We start from the raw sequence: 21082 nt of genomic DNA, 5'->3' as shown, positions 1-21082 counted from the left end.
CACCCTCGCCATGCCTGGGTTCTTCTGCAGGTCCTCTTACTTTACTGTTGGGGGTGGGGTGCTAGGGACCCAGCTCTGTGTATGGAGATACTTGCTCTGAGTCACCTTCTCAGTCCTTCATTTCTTTTTAAATCTTTATATCCTCCAGTCTAGGGTCTTTGCAAAAACAGTTCTATTATGCAGAAATTATTTTTAGGCTTTAACCATAAAACTTGCTACTTTGTTTAAAAGAGCCCCAATGTAATAATCTCTTTATTGACAAACATAGACAATGGATTTGGCATCTAGAAATTGGCAAGTTTTTTTCTCTAGAAAAGCTTTTGTTGAGGTACTGGAAATATACTCCCATCTCTTTTAGAAAGCTTTTTTGCTTTTTTTCTTTTTTCTTTTCTTTTCTTTCTTTTCTTTTTCTTTCTTTCTTTTTTTCCCCCTGGAAACAGGACATGGTCCTGGCTGTCTAGGATCTCACTCTGTATTACTGTGCTGGCCTAGAAGATCTGCCTAGCTCTGCCTCTGCCTCTGCCTCTGCCTCTGCCTCTGCCTCTGCCTCTGCCTCTGCCTCTGCCTCTGCCTCTGCCTCTGCCTCCCAAGTGCTGGGATCAAAGGTGTGTACCAGCACTGCTTGGCTGGTTTTTGTTGTTTGTCTGTTTTATTTTTTAATTTTTGTTTCTTGAGATAGGGTCTCATATACAATGTTCCCAGGGTGGCCTTGAACTCACATCAGTTGTCAGTCTTCCTGCCTCAGCCCCTTCAGTGTTGGTTTAAAGAGCTTCTTTTAATTATGAAAGCAGTCTAAAGTTAGGCTGCTGTTGGGCATGGAGACACGCACTGATAACTACAGCCCTGAGGAGGCCAAGGCAAAAGGATCTCAAGTTCAAGCACAGCCTATATTGGATAGTGCAACCCTTTCTCAACAACAGACAGGCATGCAGACAAAAAGATAAAAATAGGCTTAATATGTGAATGTAGCATATTAAGTTATTTTTTTAAACAGGGTTTTTCTGTATAACTTTGGCTGTCCAAGACTCTCTTTGTAGACCAGTCTTTCCTGGACACTCACAGAGATCCGCCTGCCTCTATCTCCCAAGTGTTGGGATTAAAGGCATGCACCACCACACCCAGCACACATTAAGTTCTTTATGAAACGAAGGATGCAATAAATAAGCCATTCATCTTTGGGTCTCTCCATACAGACAGCAAATACTTACTATAAAGATAAGTGAGTGTAATAAACAATCTTTGTTATGTCTATAGCTTCTATACAAAGTGCACACACACAGTTACATATTTGTTGAATGTATACATTATTTATTTAATGCATGGATTTTAGGGTAGAATTTTGAGGTTGGTTTTCTTCTCTAGTCGACTCTACCTGTTTTCATGCAATATCAGGTTGTAATTGTCTAGGTGCTTGGGCTAAACATAACTTGAGAATGGTTTAAAACAAGGATATATGTTAAATGACATATAGGAAAGTGCATCATAAGTATAATATAGATGAAATATTTGTGCCTGCTTCCTCTCCATCAGTTCTGTTCTGTTTTGCAGAGGGATCATATGAAAATTGCCCAGCAATTTTTCCAGTTGGTAGGAGGATCAGCTAGTGAATGTGGTATGTCTATGACCTGTCCTTTTGAACATATTTTATAGTTGCAGTTGGATGATATTGGCTAGTGAGTCTGGCTGTCTTGGGATATAATATATGTTATGCTTCTTGTTATGAAACAAGAGGTAGAAATGGGAGGGGAGGGCTGAGGATATAGCTTGTTTTGTAGCATGCTTGCCTAGCACTAGGAAGCCTTGTGCTACCTATAATTGCAGCCCTTGGGAGATAGAAACAGGACGATCAGAAGTTCAAGGGATCCTCAGCCTCATAGTGAAGGCCAACTTGGGATATAGGAGACCCTATTGCAACACACACACACACACACACACACACACACACACACACACACACACACTCAGTAAGAGGAAATATTAGAATTATCCCTTTTTAACATATCAATGAAAGTAGGATAAGAGAGGGCTGGATGTCTCAGTGGTTAAGAACATTTGCTGCTTTTACAGAGAACTCAAGTTCAATTCCCAGCACCCACATCAAGTGGTTCACAACTGCCTGTAACCACAGGGGATCCAATATTTCCTTTTGGACTCCACAGGCACTTGCACTCATATGTAGACTCAATTTTCTTAACAATTATATTTTATTACGAACTTATTAACTGAGAGTTCCTCACTTATAACCCAACTAACCTAAACAATAGGAAAAGGCAATTAAAGAATACAATAATGAAACCGTAAGGATATCAGTTCGGAGGAATGATTCTCCTGGTGTAATCAGCAGGATTTCTTCTGCTGGAACCTGGAGCAACTGGAGCCCGGAGCCTTAGCCGGAGCCCGGAGCCCCGAAGCCTTCCCTCGAGCTGTTCTCTCTAGGAGCATCCTGAAGTGGAGCGATGAACAGCCAAAACTATTTCAAGTCTCCAAAGGCTCTGCCTCTTGTTTTTGGCTCACATTTATATCTCTTCTCAGAATTTGTTTAAGGATATTTTTCAACTGGTTAACAACCAATCTTCTCCACATGGTGGTTTGACTTCTAAGGGGATAAACATCACCTGCTTTCTCACAAGTCTTTTTCTCATCCCCCACTTGTGATCTAAACAAAAAACATGTTTATCTCTCTTCACTCATATGTGCACGTAATTAAAAATAAAAATAGCCTTGTTTAAAAAAAAAAGCTGTGAGGCTAGAGGAATGGCTCATAAGTTAAGAGCACTATCAGCTCTTACAGAGGACCTGAGTTCAATTCCAAATACCCACATGGCAGCTCACAACTGTCTGTAACTCCATTCCCAGGGAACTGATGTCTTCTGGCCTCCATGGGAACCAGGCACACATAATACACAAACATGTGTATGCAAAACACTCATACACATAAAAAAATTAATAAGTATATATTAAGAGTGATGTGAGAATAAATAATAAACAGGAATAAATTTGCTTCTTAGTTCCTGAGACTTATAGATGTAAATAGTTGTAATATGAAATGTTCTTACAGAAATTTTAGCAGCTCCTCATATATTAACCTTCTGGCATGTTCTAGATCCTCCTATACACACACATTTTTGTTGTTTTTTGGTTGTTTTTTGAGACAGTGTCTCATTATATAGCCTTGGCTGGTCTGGAACTTACTATATAGACCATGTTGGCTTTGAACTTACAATCATCTTGCCTCTGCCTCCCAAATGCTGGGATTACAGGCATGCATCACCACATCTAGCAAAGCCTGAATTCAGAAAATATTTTGTTGGTTATAAAAATAATCCCAGACTGAAGAGATGGCTCTATGGTATAAAGTCCCAGTAATACAAGCACGAGGGCCTGAATTTGGCCTGGTGTCCATGTAAAGAGAGCAGTGAGCATCTGTAACGTGGTGCTCCCGCTGTGAGATGGGAGATGGAGGCTGCGGAGTCCTTGGAAGTTTGCAGGGCAGCTAGCCTGGCATATATGGCCAAACTGCAAGAGGGCCTGATGCAAACAAGGAGGAAGGTAAGGAACAACATGTTAGGTTGTCCTATGGCCTTGTGAATGCCATGCTACATATACTTGTACACAGACAGATATACATACACACCATACGTAAACACACATTTGTCACACACGTAAAAAAAGAAAAAATTAAAAATAAGGGCCAGTGAGCTGAGTCACTAGGTAAAGACATTCCCCAGCAAACCCAGTGACCTGAGTGTATTTGCCAAAACGCACGTGGTAGAAGGAGAAACAACTTCTATGACTTGTCCTCAGACCTCTGCATGCACACCATGCCAGGCAGAATATGACCACACTCTTATACACACAATTCAAAATGCATAAAGAAACGTAATAAAATACACTTTTCTTTTCTTTTCTTTTTTTCTTTGGTTTTTACGAGACAGGTCTCTCTGTTGTGTAGCCTTGGCTGTCCTGGACTCACTTTGTAGACCAGGCTGGTTTCGAACTTACATCGATCCACCAGCCTCTGCCTCCCGAGTGCTGAGATTAAAGGCGTGCGCCACCACGCTCGACTTAAAATACACTTTAAATGTTAAAAAATAAATAAATAAATAAGAGTCCATGAGAGAGAAGGGGAGAGCTCAGTGGTTAACAGCGTGTATTGCTCCTGCAGAGGGTCGGAGTTTGGTTCCCAGCACTCGTGTTGGGCTGCTCACACCTGTCTGTAACTCCAGTTCCTGGGAATCTGATACCCTCCTCTAGCCTCTGTGGGCATCTGCACACATATGCCCCAAAACACACCATACACATAAATAAAAATAATATCCTTAAAAAGAGACAAAGCTGGGTGTGGTGGCACATACCTTTAATCCCAGCACTCAGGAGGCAGAGGCAGGTGGATCACTGTGAGTTCAAGGCCAGCCTGGTCTACAAAGTGAGTCCAGGACAGCCAAGGGTACACAGAGAAATGCTGTCTTAAAAAACTAAAAAGAGGGGGCGGGAGGGAGAAAGATGGCTTGGTGTGGCAGGCGGATCCCTAAGTTCAAGGCCAACCTGGTCTACAAAGTGGGTTCCAGGAGAGCCAGGGCTACACAGAGAAACCCTGTCTGGAAAAACAACAGAGGGGGTAGCGGGGGAAGACAGAGAGGCAGAGACAGAGAGAGGCAGAGAGAATGAATGAATAAGTAAGTAAATATATATATTTTTAAGTCCTGGGGTTACAGGTATTTGTCACCACACTGTTTTTTCTCTTTTTTTCTATTTAGATCTGGGGGCTAGAGAGATGGCTCAGCAGTTAAGAGCAGTGTCTGCTCTTCCTAAGGATCTGGGTTCAATTCCCATCACCTACATGGCACCTAACACTTGTCTGTAACTCCAGTTCCAAAGGATACAGATAACTTCACATAATGCACATAACATTTTTTAAAAAGAGATTTATTTATTTATTTATTTATTACTTATATATAGTGTTCTGCCTGCATGTACACCTGCAGACCAGAAGAGGGCACCACCAGATCTCATTATAGATGGTTGTGAGCCACCATGTGGCTCAAGACCTTTGGAAGAGCAGACAGTGCTCTTAACCTCTGAGACATCTCTCCATCCCCCACATAACATTTTTTTAAGTAAATAAATTATTAAAAAATATTTAAATCTGCTGGGCATGGTGGGACATGTTTTTAGTCCCAGCACTATGGAGGCAGAGGCAGGTGGATCTCTGTGAGTTTCAGCCCATCCTTGGTCTACATAGCAAAAAACGTGTGCTTGCTGAACTGATTGTTAACTTTTAAAAAAATCACGCCTGGAGATTCATAAATGTCTCACGAATAGTATTTATCAAGCAGTATTTCTTTTCTTTATTTTTTTGTTTTGTTTTGTTTTGTTTTTCGAGACAGTGTTTCCCTGTGTAGCCTTGTCTGTCCTGGACTCACTTTGTAGACCAACCTGGCCTCGAACTCACAGCGATCCGCCTGCCTCTGCCTCCAAGTGTGGAGATTAAAGACGTGCGCCAGCACGCCCAGCCTTCTTTTCCCTATTTTATTTTTGATTTGTACAACAAAAACTTACTAAAGCATTGGGACTGTAGCAGCAAACAAAACAAGAATCCCTGCCCTTGTGGGGCTTACAGCCTAGTGAGATGGGCAGACCTGGAGCATAATACCAAAATAGGTCACGGAGCCTATCAGACTATGATAACAGCGAACAGCATCAAGCCTTCTTCAGAATGCCATGGGTGTGGGTCAGGGTGTCACACTAGTATCTGCTATCTCACATAGGAGTGTAAGACCAGAGATAAACGCAGGACCAGATCAGAGTCAGCTCCGTGACACAGTATTTCTCTGCTTGAGTTTGGAGGTGGTGGGTTGTGTTGGACATATAAATATGGGGTCTGGACCACATTGATTGAGTTGAGGTATTGGAACTGCATAAACCAAGCCTCATGAAGGTGGACTAGGGGATACCAAAGCCAGTGTACTTGCAGGGGGCATGTTTCTTGTAGACTCTGAGAGTTGAGTCTAGAGTCTGGGGCCAGCAGAACTTACAGTTTCAGAATCATTATTTTATTTTAGACGGGGTTTCCTGGAGTTTGTTATATAGACCAGGCTGGCCTTGAACTCACAGAGCTCCACCTGCCTCTGCCTCCTGGTGCTGGGATTAAAGGCATGTACTACCATATCCAGCTTTGTTCCTGTTTCTAAATTCTACAGTAACTCGAATTTTAACTAAAGACAACTTCTGGTTTCATGAATTTCCATGATTCCTTCTTCCTTTCCTCAATCCCATTTTAGATACGATACCAGGGAGGCAGTGCATGGCTTCCTGTTTCTTCCTGCTTAAACAATTTGATGATGTCTTGATTTACCTCAACTCTTTCAAGGTCAGTATGAATTATCTATATGACTTTATGTGTGACATACTCTATATGCAGTGTGAGCTGGAAATGACTGTTTAGGCAGGAGAATTAAGAGTTTGAGGCCAAATTGGACAAGGTAGCACATGCTTTCTATCCCAGTACTCAGGAGGCAGAGGCAGGCTAATCTCTGTGAGTTCAAGACCAGCCTGGTCTACAAAGTGAGTCCAGGACAGCCAGGACTAAACAGAGAAACCCTGTCTAGAAAAACCAAAAACAAACAAACAAAACAATAAAAAAGGAGTTCAAGGCAATCACAGTTACTTCTCTCCACACACACACAAAAAAAAAATTTAAAAAAATTTAAAAAATATATATAATTTTATAGATAGCCCCTCTTCTCTAGTAGTATTCATGGCATGATGGAATTAATATTTTTTTTGAGACAGGATTTCTCTGTGTATCCCTGGCTTTTCTGGAACTCACTTTGTAGTTCAGGCTGGTCTCAAACTCAGAGACCTGCTTGCCTCTGCCTCTCAATTTCAGGGATTAAAGGCATGTGCCACCACACTGGCTCTTAAAATTATTTCTATGGGGGCAGGAAAAAAAAGCCTGGTGACCTGAGTTCAATTCAAGAACCCAAGTAAAGGCAGAAGGAAAGAGCTAGAGCTGAGCCACAGATTGTCCTTTGACCTCCACATACACACAGCACACATATCATGAATTACCCCACTACCACCACACACACCCACATCCTCACCCCGATATCATGCATGTGCATGGGGCACACACATATTTTAATTTTACTTTTTTTTGAGAGACAGGGTCACACTGGTTGGCCTGGAATTCACCATATAGACCAGACTGGCCTCAAATTCACAGAGACCTGCCTGCTTATGCCTCCTGAATGCTAGGATTAAGATGTATGGCACCATGCTCAGCAATAATAAACTTTAAGAAGATTATTTAGGCTAAGTATGGTGGCGCACGCCTTTAATCCCAGCACTCGGGAGGCAGAGGCAGGCGGATCGCCTGTGAGTTCGAGGCCAGCCTAGTCTATAAAGTGAGTCTAGGACAGCCAGGGCTACAGAGAGAAACTCTGTCTCAAAAAATTAAATCAAACCAACCAAACAAAAAAAGATTATTTAGTTAGTGTAGCTGATGATCTTATATTTAATATTAATATTCAGTGTGGCCTGTTCTTGGCACATTTTTTTCAGAGTTACTTCTATAATGATGACATCTTTAACTTTAATTATGCCCAAGCCAAAGCTGCAACAGGCAACACCAGTGAGGGTGAAGAGGTGAGTACTGCTTTTTTTCTCTCTTTCAAATGATGACACTTCTCAGGGTGCCTGCTTGTAAAGGCATTTGAATGATCATATCTAAAAGCGTCCTTAAATTCTTCTCACTAAAATACAATGGGCAAGGGTAAAGGACTACTACAGGTTGGCGTAGCTGGGGACTAGTACTCATTCTTTACAAACCCAGTGCTTAGTAGCAGACCAGCTAGCCTCAAAACACAGAACAAAACAGTCCAGAGAGGTGGCTCAGCAGGTTAGGGAGCTAGCTACTCAAGCTTGGCGACCTAAATTCATCCCTAGAGCCCACATAAAAAGCTGGCTGTGGTAGCATTCTTGCAGATGGGAGGCAGAAACAGGAGAACTGGCTGGAAGCTTGCAGGCCAGCCAGCCTGCAGCAGCAAGGCAGAAGGCAAGAATCAGCTTCTGGAAGTTGTCCTCTGACCTCCATAAGCACACCACGTTATGCATGTTCCATGCACTCTCATGCACACAGGTAGAGTAAATAAGTAACTTCAATTTGTTTCATTGTGGTTTACATTAAAGAGTACAATAGTATCCTGGAGAGATGGCTCACACATTAAGAGCACTTACTGCTTTTTGCAGAAGACTAGGGCTTAGTTCCCAGCACCTATGTGGTGACTTGTAACTGCCTACAATCTAAGTTCCAGGGGATCTGACAGGGGATCTCTCCTGTCCCCCACCCCCATCCCCCCGACCCCCAACCCCCGAGGGCTCTTGTACGTTCATGGTGTGCATACACTCATGCAGGCTCATATGCATGCCCATAAATAAGCAACTGTTTTAAAAAGCATAATGTTGCCAGGCGTGGTGGTGCACGCCTTTAATCCCAGCACTTGGAAGGCAGAGGCAGGTGGATCACTGTGAGTTCGAGGCCAGCCTGGTCTACAAAGTGAGTCCAGGACAGCCAAGGATACACAGAGAAACCCTGTCTTGAAGCCCTCGCCCAAGAAAAAGCATAATGTCATTACGCATACAGATTTTATAATCATTAATGTTTTCCTTTTAACTCCAGTTTTACTATTAAAATATAAATACGGCTACAGTATCAGCAGCCTGGCCTAATTGATAGTGTCCATTTTTAATTGTATACCAGCCTTGTATATATTTCTTGTCTTTTCTCTCATAGGTTTTCCTTTTGATCCAAAGTGAAAAGTTGAAAAATGATTACATTTACCTCAGTTGGTTAGCTCGCTGCTGTAAGTTTTCTTTTTCAACATTATAACAAGAATCCTCCTTTTCTTTTCCATTGTGTAATCTGCTTCGGAATCACATTAAGCATTTTCTGTACTTCTTTGTGTTCTGTAGGATGAGTAGACACTGAAATTAAGGGTTATTTATGCTCCTCAGTAAGAGCTGCCATGTGATGTGATGTGTAACTTCCTGTGATTAGTTCCGCCCTTCCACGCTGACATAGCACTGCTCCTGCTCACAGATGTCAGGCTCTTGTAGCCTTGCTCAGTGTCACTGGAGGGACGGTGCTGTCATGCTGGTTTTGCCTTTTCATTTTTCAATCTGAAAAGTAACAACATGTCAAAATATAATTTTTGTTTATTGATAACTTGTAATAAGTCTCTCTCTCATATCTTTCCCCTTTCCCAGATTTTTTGCCTATGTTAACTGTACATAGTGCCATGTTTCTTCAAGACAGTTTAAAGTATATAATATCCTTTGACCATATCCACCCCGCAAACCCTCCCATAGTTTCCTCCATTCCCCATCTCCCTTCTACTTTCCTATTATATGGGAAAATGGTCTTGTGAGTCTTTATAAAATCCAGGATCCACAAATGAGAGAAGATATTTGTCTGAGTTTTTATATGTTAATATGATGCTCTCAAGTTGTACACATTTTCTAAAACATGACATAATTTAGTTGTTCTTTATACCCTCCCCCCCCTTCCCCGTGTGTGTGTGTGTGTGTGTGTGTGTGTGTGTGTGTGTGTGTGTGTGTTAGGCATGTTAGCTAATTCCCTAACTTGGTTATTATGAATAGTGCAGAATAAGCGTGGGTGTGCAAGTGTCTGTTGTGGTGTGAAGGCCTGGATCTGTTGCTTTGTGGGGCTCAAGCCTGGAGCCTTGTGTGAGCTAGGTGAGCGCTGCACCACGCTAACCACACCCCACTAGTCAGAGATGTTGAGGAATTTTCATAATTGACTTCCGAACCTGTCGGGCTAATTTGCACTCCCACCAGAGTTGCATAAAGGCCCCCTTCGCCACACTCGCCAGCACTTAGTTTGTTTGATAGCCATTCTGACTGGGAAGAGATGCAATCTCATGTGGCTTTAATTTCCATCTCTCTGACTGCTAAGTATGCGGAACCTTTTTCATATGCTGATTTGTTATTATGCTTTATATTTCGAGAATTAATTTTACTAGCCCATTTATTGGTTATGTTATTTAGATTTTGGTATTTTGGGGTTTTTGAGCTTTTTACTTTTTGCAGGCATTAATACTCCATCAGATATGGCTAAACCAATATCTTTGTCCCTTCTGTAGGTTGCTTCTTTACTCAGATGTTTCCTAGGCTTCCTGTATGGATATGTCTTTCCCTAGATTTTCACATTTTCCTGTTATGGCCATATTGAATATATGTCTCTGCCTTTGTCTTCAATGTCTCTCTGTTTTATGCCCATGAATCATATATTGTCTTTAATTATGTCCCATATATATAATTTCTTCATCTTCCATTAATATCTTTATTGTTATATGAATGGTCACTTACTAGCCATGGTTCTTTAACAGAACAGGACTGAGAGGATGTACACACACACACACACACACACACACACACACACACATTCACACACATACACACACACACACACACACACACACACACACACACACACACTAGGGTCCAGGCCATCCTACAGTGACTGTCTCATGATGGAAAGGATGAAAATCTGGTAGTTTTTCTGTCCCCAAGACTGGATATCTCAGCATTCTACCAAGCTGGCACTGGGGTCCTGGAAGATTCCTAGGGAGCTGCTGGTCTTCAATCTATGTTGGAATCCCAAAGACATTAGTTCTAACACAGGCATAGGAGCTCTTCAGCAGGGGGACAGGTGAATGCTAGGGAGAGTGAGGGCAAGCAGGTAAAAAGCAACAGTGTGGCCAACATTTAGTGTGGGGCATCTGTCTTCCGATAACCCAATTAAGAAAACACCTCACAGGTGTGCCCAGACTCTTGTGTTTTGGTTGATTTCATAGAGTCAAGTTGATAACCAAGATTAGCTACTTTCTCCCCAAATCCTAATTCCGTCTTCCACTTGATCCATGCTATTGGCAAGGATTTCCAGTAAATTTTTGTATGCCTTACTGAAATTTTGACTTACATAATTTCAAGTTAAGATGGGTGTGGTGGCACACACCTGTAATCCCAGCACTTGGGGAGGCAGAGGCAGGCAGATCTCTGTGAGTTCCAGACCAGCCTGATCTACAAAGTGAGTCCAGGAAAGAAAACAAAAAAGTTCAAGTTAAGTTTTAAAAGTACTTATTCTTATGATTTCCTTTTTCATCTTTAATTTAATTTAATGTTTTTAACAATTTAGTTCTTTTTTTTTTTAACTTTTTTCTTTTTATGTGTATGAGTGTGTACACTCTGTGAATGCAGTACCTGAGGAGGCCAGAAGAGGGCACTGGATGCCCTGTTAGTGGATTTACAGATAGTTGTGAGTCACCATGTGGGTTCAGGGAACAGAATCTTGAATCCTCTGGAAAAGCAGCCAGCTCTCTTAACCACTAAGCCATCTTTCCAGCCCCTTATACTGATTTTTTTTTATACTGATTTCTTTATTCAGCTATCTGTTTATGTTTTCTTTGATTTCATTCAGATGATTATGTCCTCTTTGATTTCAATAAATGGTCTTATATTAATTCTTTTGAATTCTTTATCTCACCTAATTCACTTTCATTCTCACTGGACTCCATTACTGTGAAATTATTAATTTTCAGAGTAGTTGTATTGTCTTGATTTTTCAGGGTTTTTTGTTTGTTTGTTTCTGCATTGAGACTTGATTTTTGTTTTGTTTTGTTCTTTTGAGACAGGGTCTCACTATGTAGTTCTGGATGTCTTAGAACTCACTATATAGGCCAGATGGTCACTATAGATAGACGCTGGCCTCAATTTACAGAGATCCACCTGCCTCTACCCGCCAAGTGCTGGGATAAAGGCATGCGCCACCACACCAGGCTCTGCACTGGGATTTGCACATTTGGGATTTTGTCTTTCTATTACCGAAACACATGTTCAAGAGGTCCTAGGTTGTTGTAGAGTTAAGATGCTGGCTGTTTCTTTTCTTCTGTTTCTAGAGTGTAGCTCAGTAGCTAAACCCTCAGACCACATGCACAGAGCTCTAGGCCCATTACCCAGCTCTGTACTGAGTAGAATATTAACTGAAGAAACAAATCTAACCCATGGACATGCCTGCCATGAAAATGCAGTAAGTGTCGGTAAAAGCAACGGCCTCTTCCACTCCACTAATTTTAGAGGAGCAAAGGAACAAGAATAGTACATTTTGTGCCAAGATCCTAGTTACTAATGATAGGGAGAGTAGGGAAACAAACTGCGTAAGACTAGTAATTATCTGAGCAGCAGAAAAAAATGTAAGAGGGAAAAGCAAATAGAAAGGGTGAACAATGAAAACAAAGAGCAGAGAGCGGAGATAAGTCATCGTCAGCTGAAGGTAGGATGAAAGCAGGTAACCTAAAACAATACTAGCATTCAAGAGGCTGAGACCACGAGACCCATATTTATAGGTCTACTCATGTCTTTGAGAGTGACAATTTAAAAAGTTAAACAAATAAGCCCCAAAGCCCCAGCATTACTTAAGGGGGAGTCAGAAAGACCAGACGTTCAAGGCCATCCTTGGCTCCATGGAGAGTTTTGTGGTCAGGCTAAGATATATCAGAGGAAAAAAATAAACTGATTGAGAGACAGAGGGCGGTCGATCTTTGTGAGTTCAAAGCTATCCTGATCTACATATTGAGTTCTAGGCTACCCTGGGCTATGGAGTGAAATTTTTGTGAGTTTTGTTGTTATTGTTAGTTTTGTGTTTTAATAGCTACTCTGGGACGGGAGGTGGTTAGGTAGTCAGGAGTGTGTGTTCACTGCTTTTCCAGAGGACTCATCTGAATCCCAGCATCCATAGCAGACAGCTCCCAAGGGCTTGGAACTCCAGTTCCATGAATAAAAAATATTTTTTAAGATTTATTCTTCTCTTTAAAATTTATCTTCTATATTATATCCAGATCAGTTGCAGTTTTCCCTTCCTCCTCCCTCCCAACTCTTCCCCTCCCCCATCCCACCTCACTCCACTCCTCCTCCTTTCCCTGCAGAAATGGCCAGGCCTCCCAGGAATATCAACCAAACATGGCATATTAAGTTGCAGTGAGACCATGCCTCCCCTCATGTTAAGGCTGGACGAGGCAACTCAGTAGAAAGAAAAGGGTTCCAAAAGCAGACAGAAGGGTCAGGGGCAGCTCCCTCTCCCACTGCCAGAAGTCCCACGAGAAGACCAAGCTACACAGCCATAACCCAAGCAGGCTCCCTGATTCTCAGTTAAGTCTCTGTGAACCTCTATGAGCCCAGGTTTAGTTGATTCTGTGCATTATAAAAATTAAAAAATGAGCTGAACAGTGTTAGTACACAACCTTTAACCTAGTATTTTGAAAGTAGAGGTAGGCAGGTCTCTGTGGGTCAAGGCCAGCCTGGTCAACAGAGCAAGTTCCAGGACAGACAAGGGTATACAGAAACCCTGTCTCAAAAACAAACAATCAAAATAATAAAGACAACAGGGCACAAGAGAGGTGGTCCACTAGTTAAAATAAGATAAGAAACCATATCTCAAAAAACCAAAATAAGGGGGCTGGAGAGATGGCTCAGTGGTTAAGAGTGCCGCCTGCTCTTCCAGAGGTCCTGAGTTCAATTCCCAGCAACCACATGATGGCTCACAACCACCTATAATGTAATCTGATACCCTCTTCTGCAGATAAAGCACTCATATGCAGTAAATAAAATAAATAAATCTTAAAGCAACAACAACAACAACAAAATAAGGGCCAGGCATGGTGGCACATGTCTTTAATCCCAGCACTTGGGAGGCAAAGGCAGGCAGATCAATATGAGTTCGAGGCCAGCCTGGTCTACAAAGTGAGTCCATGGCAACCAAGGCTACACACAGAAACTCTGTCTCAAAAAACCAAAACCAAACAAACAAACAAAAAAACCAAAATAAATTAAATTTAAAAAATAAAGACAACAGGGCACAACAGAGGTGGCTCACTGAGTTAAAATTAAATATTAAATAGGGGAAGCATAAAAGTAAAGAGAACTAAGGCAGGGTTCAGAGTCTGTGGATGGTGCCTCATCTGGGCACACAGGGCCAGGCCTGCATGGACATTGTTACCAGCCAGTCAGATTTAAAATATGCACCACGGGCATTGGGATGACTCACTAGGTAAGCACGTGTCTCCTGAAAACCACAGAAAGGTGGAAGAAGAGAACTGCCGTCACACATGCACCCCGGCACATGCCTCTCAACTCCAAACACCACACACACACACACACAAACACACACACACACACACACACACACACACACACACAATTAAAGCTATCCTTAAAATAGTCAATCTATTTTTGTAGTCACAGGAACATTTTAGCAATTACATATTCTTTTTGTTGGTGGTGCTAGTAGTGTTTTGAGGCGGAGTCTCACTCTATATCCGAGGCTGGCCTTAAACTCTGGTCCCATTGCCGTCATCTCCCCAGAGCTGGAATTATAAGCATGGACCATGACACTTGGCTCGCAGTCAGACTGTGCAGGTGGAAATGTGAACAGGGTGGAATGAGTAATGAATGTCTAGAAAGCAATTCAGTCCGAAAAATAATTATATACGTCTTAACTGGTTTTGGCTTGATCTAAATCTGGTAAGGAGCCAGCTAGAGGACAGCATTGCAAGCGTTCCACGTAAGAGGTATTTTACCACCATTTTGTATTTGGGGGATGTAAATCCGACTCCATAGAGTGTTACACTGCAAAGCCTGAGCCTGGGGCTGAGGTGATGGATGGCTCAGTGGCTAGGGTTGCTTGCTGAATTCAGGTCCCAGCACCCAGGCAGCTTACACCTCCTGCTACTCCAGCTCTAGGGGACCCAGTGCCCTCTTGCCTCCTTAGGGCACACACATATCATAAATATAAATTAAGTTAAAAACACCTAAGCTGGGAATGGAGGGGCTGGAGCTGAAGGACAGCTTAGGTGAGGCATTGTCATAAATAAATAAATGTTTCCTTTTGTAGATATCATGAATAAGAAACCAAGACTAGCTTGGGAACTTTATCTCAAGATGGAAACCTCTGGTGAGTCCTTCAGCCTCTTACAGCTCATTGCCAATGACTGCTACAAGGTGAGTTTGGGTGATGGGAAAGGAAAACAGGATCAGTGGCATCAGCCAAACTGAGTTCTAGAGACTGACTAGCTATTGGTAAGAAGACTGCACCATAACATCAGAAATGTCATCCTTTTTTATTTGGGTATCAACTTGTTCTCACTACAGTCACCCTTCAATAGTAGGAGGGATCCCCCCTCACATTTTGATTTGAGTGTTAAGACTGACGATGCTCCCAAAATTAATAAGGAATATCAAGTACATTGTGCTTAAGATTCAGTTTTGTGTTTTATAACCATATAAAAACATTCTTGAAATTACAGCATTATCGGTGACAACATCACCAAGAACAACTCAGGGTTAGGGATGCTGGGTACCCAGGGAGGGACCTGGAGGAGGAGTTTGGATGTTGGCATGGAGGCACGTGGCCTTCTGCTCAGGGCTGTCATCTCAGCAGTGCCCTTGCACACCTCCTGGTTTTGGTTTGTTTTTTTTTAAACTATAGTTATAGAAGCTGTAACTATTGACTATGAGAGGTACAGGAGACATGGTCCTATCTTTACAACTCCCTATGGATCTGTAATTATTTAAAAATAACAGTGGAGATACTGATGGCTGGAGAGATGGCTTTGCAGTTAAGAGCACTTGCTGCTCTTGCAGAGGACCCAGGGTTGGTGTTCAGTAACCACATGTGGTCCACAACCATCTGTAACTTCAGTCTCAGGATCTGATGCCTTCTGACACTGTTCCCAGGCATGCATATGGACAAGCACCGCTATTGTAAAAGTAACTTTTATTTGACTGAAGTAATTGTCATCTTGGAGGCTTCTGCCTCTGTCTGCTAACTAGGCCTAGTCCCAGAAGCTTCTAGCCTCCATACAATCTAATCTAGGCCTAGAACATTTTCAGCCTCTGAGATTACTGAATAAGCTCACCCTTTCTAGTTCTTTCTGAACTCTTGCTGGCTGGTTCAACTCAGCTGTTCTGACTCAATCTTCTCTCCAAGCTGACTTGATTCAAACTGGCTTGACTGAATTGCTCCGCTTGGATCAAACTGACTCGGCAATCTGCTCTCCTCTGCTGGCTCCTTCTCACTCTCTGGCTCATTCTGTCTTCCCCCGTGTCTAGCTTGTTCTCTCTTCACCCTGTCTCTTCAAACTCTCCAGGTAAACCTGCCTCCTCTCTTCTCTCCCCTCTCTTCTCTCCTCTCCTCTTCCTCCACCTCTTTGTCTTCCTCTCTCTCCCTCCCCCCTTCTGCTTTTAACTCACTCATTCAATCAAACTGACTGAACAGAACCGACTGGAACTCAGAGGTCTGCATGCTTCTGCAGCCTAGGTTAAAGCCATGTCTGTATTCCAGCCAGCCCTAGAAGGTCTTTGCTTGTGATCTCTTACCACAGCAGCCATGTTGTGAATTAAAGTTCCTTTACACCCTACACATAAAATAAAACTAAAACTGGGCCAATGAGATCATCCCATGAGGTAAAGGCACCTGCTGCCAAGCCTGACACCTGAGTTTGATTGATCCCTTTACTCTACATAACGCTAGGAGAGACCCAACTCCCTCAAACTGTCCTGTGACCTCCATATGTTTGCCATGACGTGTGCAGGGAAATGAACAATAAAATCAAAACATAAAAGCTAGGCGGTGGTGGTGCGCACCTGCAATCCCAGCACTCGGGAGGCAGAGGCAGCCGGATCTCTGTGAGTTCAAGGCCAGCCTGGTCTACAACACTAGTCCAGGACAGCCATGGCTACACAGAAAAACCTTGTCTCAAAAAACCCCCAAAATAAATAAATAAAAACTTAAGAAAATACCTTAGGAAAAAACCTAACTAGTTCTATTATAATAATATAGATGTATCTTTTTTTTTTTCGAGACATAGATGTATCTTAAAATGTAAGTTTGATTCAACTATAAGACACACAGTAATAAAGTATACCATATAGCTAAAATTCTTTTTTTTTTTTCCTGAGAGAGGGTTTCTTTGTGTAGCTCTGGCTGTCCTGGAACTCACTCTGTACACCAGGCTGGCCTCAAATTCAGAGATCCGCCTGGCTCTGCCTCCCAAATGCTAAGACTAAAGGTATGCACCACCACTGCCCCAGTTTAGATAAAAATCTGAGAAGCGAAGTTTGATTGTAGCAGGGTGTGGTGGCACATGCCTTTAATTCCAGCACTTGGGAGACAGAGGTAGGGGGATCGCTGTGAGTTCAAGGCCAGCCTGGTCTACAAAGTGAGTCTAGGACAATGCTACACAGGGAAGCCCTGTCTTGAAAAACCAAAAAAAATTTTTTTTGATTTATTGTTATGGCTTCAGAAATAGCCACACACTTATCACTTGAACACTAGACTCAGATTAATGAAAGTTTATTGAACACTGAACAAAAACTGACCAGTCAAGGATATAATCTGGGGAGCCAGATTATGACACTGGTCTGTTTTTTGTTTTTGTTTTGGGTTTATCCCCCCACCCCCTTGGTTTTTTGATACAGGGTTTCTCTGTGTAACAGCCCTGGCTGTCCTAGACTCACTTTGTAGATCAGGCTGCCTCTGCCTCCTGAGTGCTGGAGTTAAAGACGTGTGCCACCATGCCTAGAAAATGTAACCAGGTAACAGCCAGGTAGCAGCTACGTGTAGGAAGTGAGGTGTGAAGCAGCATTACATCATTTTGACCAGTTAAACACAGAAGAATCAATTTTGCTCTAAGCACAACGCATCTAGGCAGCTAGACAGAGCATTTTAAGCTGAATGCCTAGGATGTAGGTTTGGGGACTTTCCAGTTCCCCACTGTTCTGGGAGAAAGGAACATAGCAGGGTATTGTGGTTTTGTTTAAATAGAATATAAATCATTAATTCAAGCAGCATCTTCAACAAGTATTCAATTGTGAGTAAAAGGCTGTTCAAGCTCCCAGGCCGGCGGAGCCTGAGAACGTGAACTTAATCGCACTTTATGATCAAGTGGAGACTTAAGGCCAAATGGCTTCTGATATGCTAAAAGCAACAGCGGGGGTTAACAGAGGAGCCATAGTTATACTCAGAACTAAAGTGGGTTTCAGTGAGGGGCTTCAGAGTTAAAGTACATTACAACAATTGTATCATTTAAAAGATGCAGAGAGGGCAGGTGACACGGCTCAGCAGGTGGAGGCACTTGCCTCTAAGTGTGACAACCTTAGCTTGATCCTAGGGCCACATGAAAAACAGAACCGACCAGCACAAGCTTTCCTCTGACTTCCACACACATGCTATACCACATATATTTTTTCCAACAAAAATTTTAAAAATAATTTTAAAAGTTGCAGAGATAGAAAATAAAAGTATGCTGGGCGTGGTGGCACATGCCTTTAATCCCAGCACTTAGGAGGCAGAGGAAGGCGGATCTCTGGGAGTTCGAGGCCAGCCTGGTCTACAAAGTGAGTCCAGGACAGCCAAGGCTACACAGAGAAACCCTGTCTCGAAAAAACAAAACAACAACAAAAATTAAAGTATATAGAAGTGGGAATAGCAGTTGCTGCTGAGTAAGGAAGCAGGAGTCATCTGGAAGCGATATGCCAAAAGACTGTGTTTTGACACAGCATGTGGACCTAGTGGTTGATCCAATGTCTTCACACATAGTAAAATATGCATGTTTCACACACACTGCTGTGTATATTGTTAGCTTACGGACTGTGAAGAAATGTGAAGACAGAAAGGCTAGCCTGTGAAGAGGAAGAACTCTTTTTCTTGTGAGATAAGCAGAAAAACAGGAGAAGGGTATTATTTGAACTGCAGGGAGGAAGTTTGGGCTTTCCCAAGCAGTATAAAGCCGAGAATTCAGTGTAGACCTTAAGGCACTCATCAGTGGCTGGGAAGTGGGCTGGATGGGTAACCAAATCAGCAGAGTGAAGAGGATCACCCAGTAATTTGGAGCTCTGAGAGCCAACTCGAAAAACCCATCTAGGCAAATTTCAGTTGTGTCGGCGCCGCACCGTCCAGCGGAAATAAGACATCAACAACCAGACTTCTTCTCAAGATCTTTACTCAGGATTAAGCTCAGTGGGAATGGCCCCAAAGAAGGGAAGGGCCAAGCTTAAGTACAACTCAAGGGCCAATCAGCTCATGCCAGGTGTCACCTCCTCATAGGTCCATAGGTCCACGTCAGAGCAGGACTGCTCGTCATCAGATCACCAGTTACCCTTGCACAGCCTTTTGCCATATAAGGACTTGTTTATCTTAGAGAGTGCTTGCCGTTGGGATGGCGGAAGGCGGAAGCTTGCGCCATGTTAAGGCGTGGCACCTCGCAGCTCTCCACACAGTTGTGCTCAGCATGTCTTGTAAGGCTAAGGAAATGTGTCGTGTCTCCTTGGGATAGGTGTCTATTGAAATGAATTAAGAGTTCTTGTGCTTAGAATTGTCATAGTCTAGGCAATCTAAGAATTTAGGAAATTCTAAGAACCAGGGAAAGAAAAGTGTTTTGAGTTTAATATGATCAGATTAGTGTAATGTATTGAGGAAACTTGAAAAATGCCTAATTTATCTGGGCTGTGGTAGCTCATGTCTTTAATCCCAGCCTTTGGGAGGAAGAGACCAGAGGGTAGATCTCAGAGTTCAAGGCCAGCCTGGTCTACAAATCAAGTCCAGGACAGCCAGGGCTGCACATAGAAACCCTGTCTTGAAAAAACAAATAAACAAGAAAAAAAGAGAAATATACATGTAGATAAAAAGAAAGATACCTAATTCAAGACAGCCATCAGTTTTTCACAAAAGTGGAATAGAATTAGAAGAAACAAATGTCTTGATGGCAGCATAATTCAATGGTCTGTAGACTAAATCTTCTATCACTGAAAGTAAGGGCACATGGCCTTAAATGACCCTATGCACTTAAACTGTGGTTCTCTTGTTTTAGCTAGGAGTTGAAATGTACCTAAGTTGCTACCTCAAAATGGCTGTGTGCGCCTCACCCCATTCTCTGTACTCCATCTGTGTCACTGTGTCCCGCCTTGACTAACTGTCAGTCCTGTCACCATGCTTCCTTCTGCAGATGGGCCAGTTCTACTATTCAGCCAAAGCCTTTGATGTCCTAGAGAGGCTGGACCCTAACCCTGAGTACTGGGAAGGCAAAAGGGGTGCCTGTGTGGGCATTTTCCAGATGATTCTAGCTGGCAGAGAACCCAAGTAAGTAACGATAGGCAGAGCCCTGGGGAGAGGACGCCTGTGGAGATCTCAAAGACACAGCATTGAGATGTTCACATTGTCTGTGTCATCATTTTCTCAGAAATGTCTTACTTTATGAAATCAAATGACTCTAAGTTATACATCCTGGGGACTCTAAGTATACAAGCCTCCAAATCCAGGCCAAGGTGTACATCTGACTCCAGCCATTTCTATAAACAAATGCTATTCACATTTCTACTCTCATCTCTGCCTATTGGCTTTTCCTTCTGCTCTCTTATTTAGGCAAAAAAAAAAAAAAAAAAAAGTAAACATGGTTGATAATTCTTTTTTTGCTTCTGCTTTCTTATATTCCAGGATTACATATTTGATTATGTAAAACTAAGAGGTTTATAGTTCTATGTGAATAAAAACTAAAATATTTAAAAATAAATTCCTATCACTTGGGATGCTGAAGAAGAGTTGTGAGCATAAGACTAGCAAAGCCAACCTGGGCTAAAACTAATTCATTAATTCAGTGCTCTAAAAATAACTCCATGCAACATATTTATTGCTTAATGCATATGGATAGAAAATATAATTTTGTAAGCAAATTATCAAAATTTATTTCTTGCCTTGTGTCCACTTATAGCCCTAAATAAAAGCATGTAGTCAGGTGCAGAAGGTTCCTCAGATAGAAAAGGAATAGAAAACAAGACTCCAAGGGGAGCAGATCCAATCAGTTGCCGGAGTTCTGATGAGACAATATGGAAGCTGCAGCCGGCCTCACCTACAATCCCAGCTTTCATTGTAAGGAATTCAAATTTGAGGCTGGAGAAAGCTCATGCTTAAGAGCATTTGAGTCACGAGAACTGGAGTTTGAATCCCAGCCCA

At 42.3% G+C, this 21082-nt stretch overlaps 1 protein-coding gene across 2 annotated transcripts in view; it reads left to right on the top strand.

Moving 5' to 3' along the window:
* The window catches only part of IFT56 (intraflagellar transport 56), a 61543-nt gene that overhangs the window by 32443 nt on the left and 8018 nt on the right, over positions 1–21082 (top strand). Inside the window, exons 12-17 of one of the 2 annotated variants that reach the window (XR_014779937.1) lie at positions 1549–1612; positions 6282–6370; positions 7564–7647; positions 8795–8864; positions 14969–15028; positions 20079–20212. Coding sequence is in view for 1 of the 2 variants with exons in the window: in XM_084785527.1 (XP_084641653.1) it covers positions 1549–1612; positions 6282–6370; positions 7564–7647; positions 8795–8864; positions 14969–15075; positions 20079–20212 (548 nt within the window). In the remaining variant the exon portion in view is untranslated. Of the gene's footprint in view, positions 1–1548; positions 1613–6281; positions 6371–7563; positions 7648–8794; positions 8865–14968; positions 15076–20078; positions 20213–21082 lie in introns of both variants that reach the window. The other variant, XM_084785527.1, reaches the window with a different exon arrangement.

The sequence above is a fragment of the Acomys minous genome (assembly GCF_964271855.1).
Source record: "Acomys minous genome assembly, chromosome: 6".
Taxonomy (NCBI): Eukaryota; Metazoa; Chordata; class Mammalia; order Rodentia; family Muridae; genus Acomys; species Acomys minous.
Note: the sequence above shows the minus strand (reverse complement) of the source record. Positions and strands in the feature narration are given on the sequence as shown.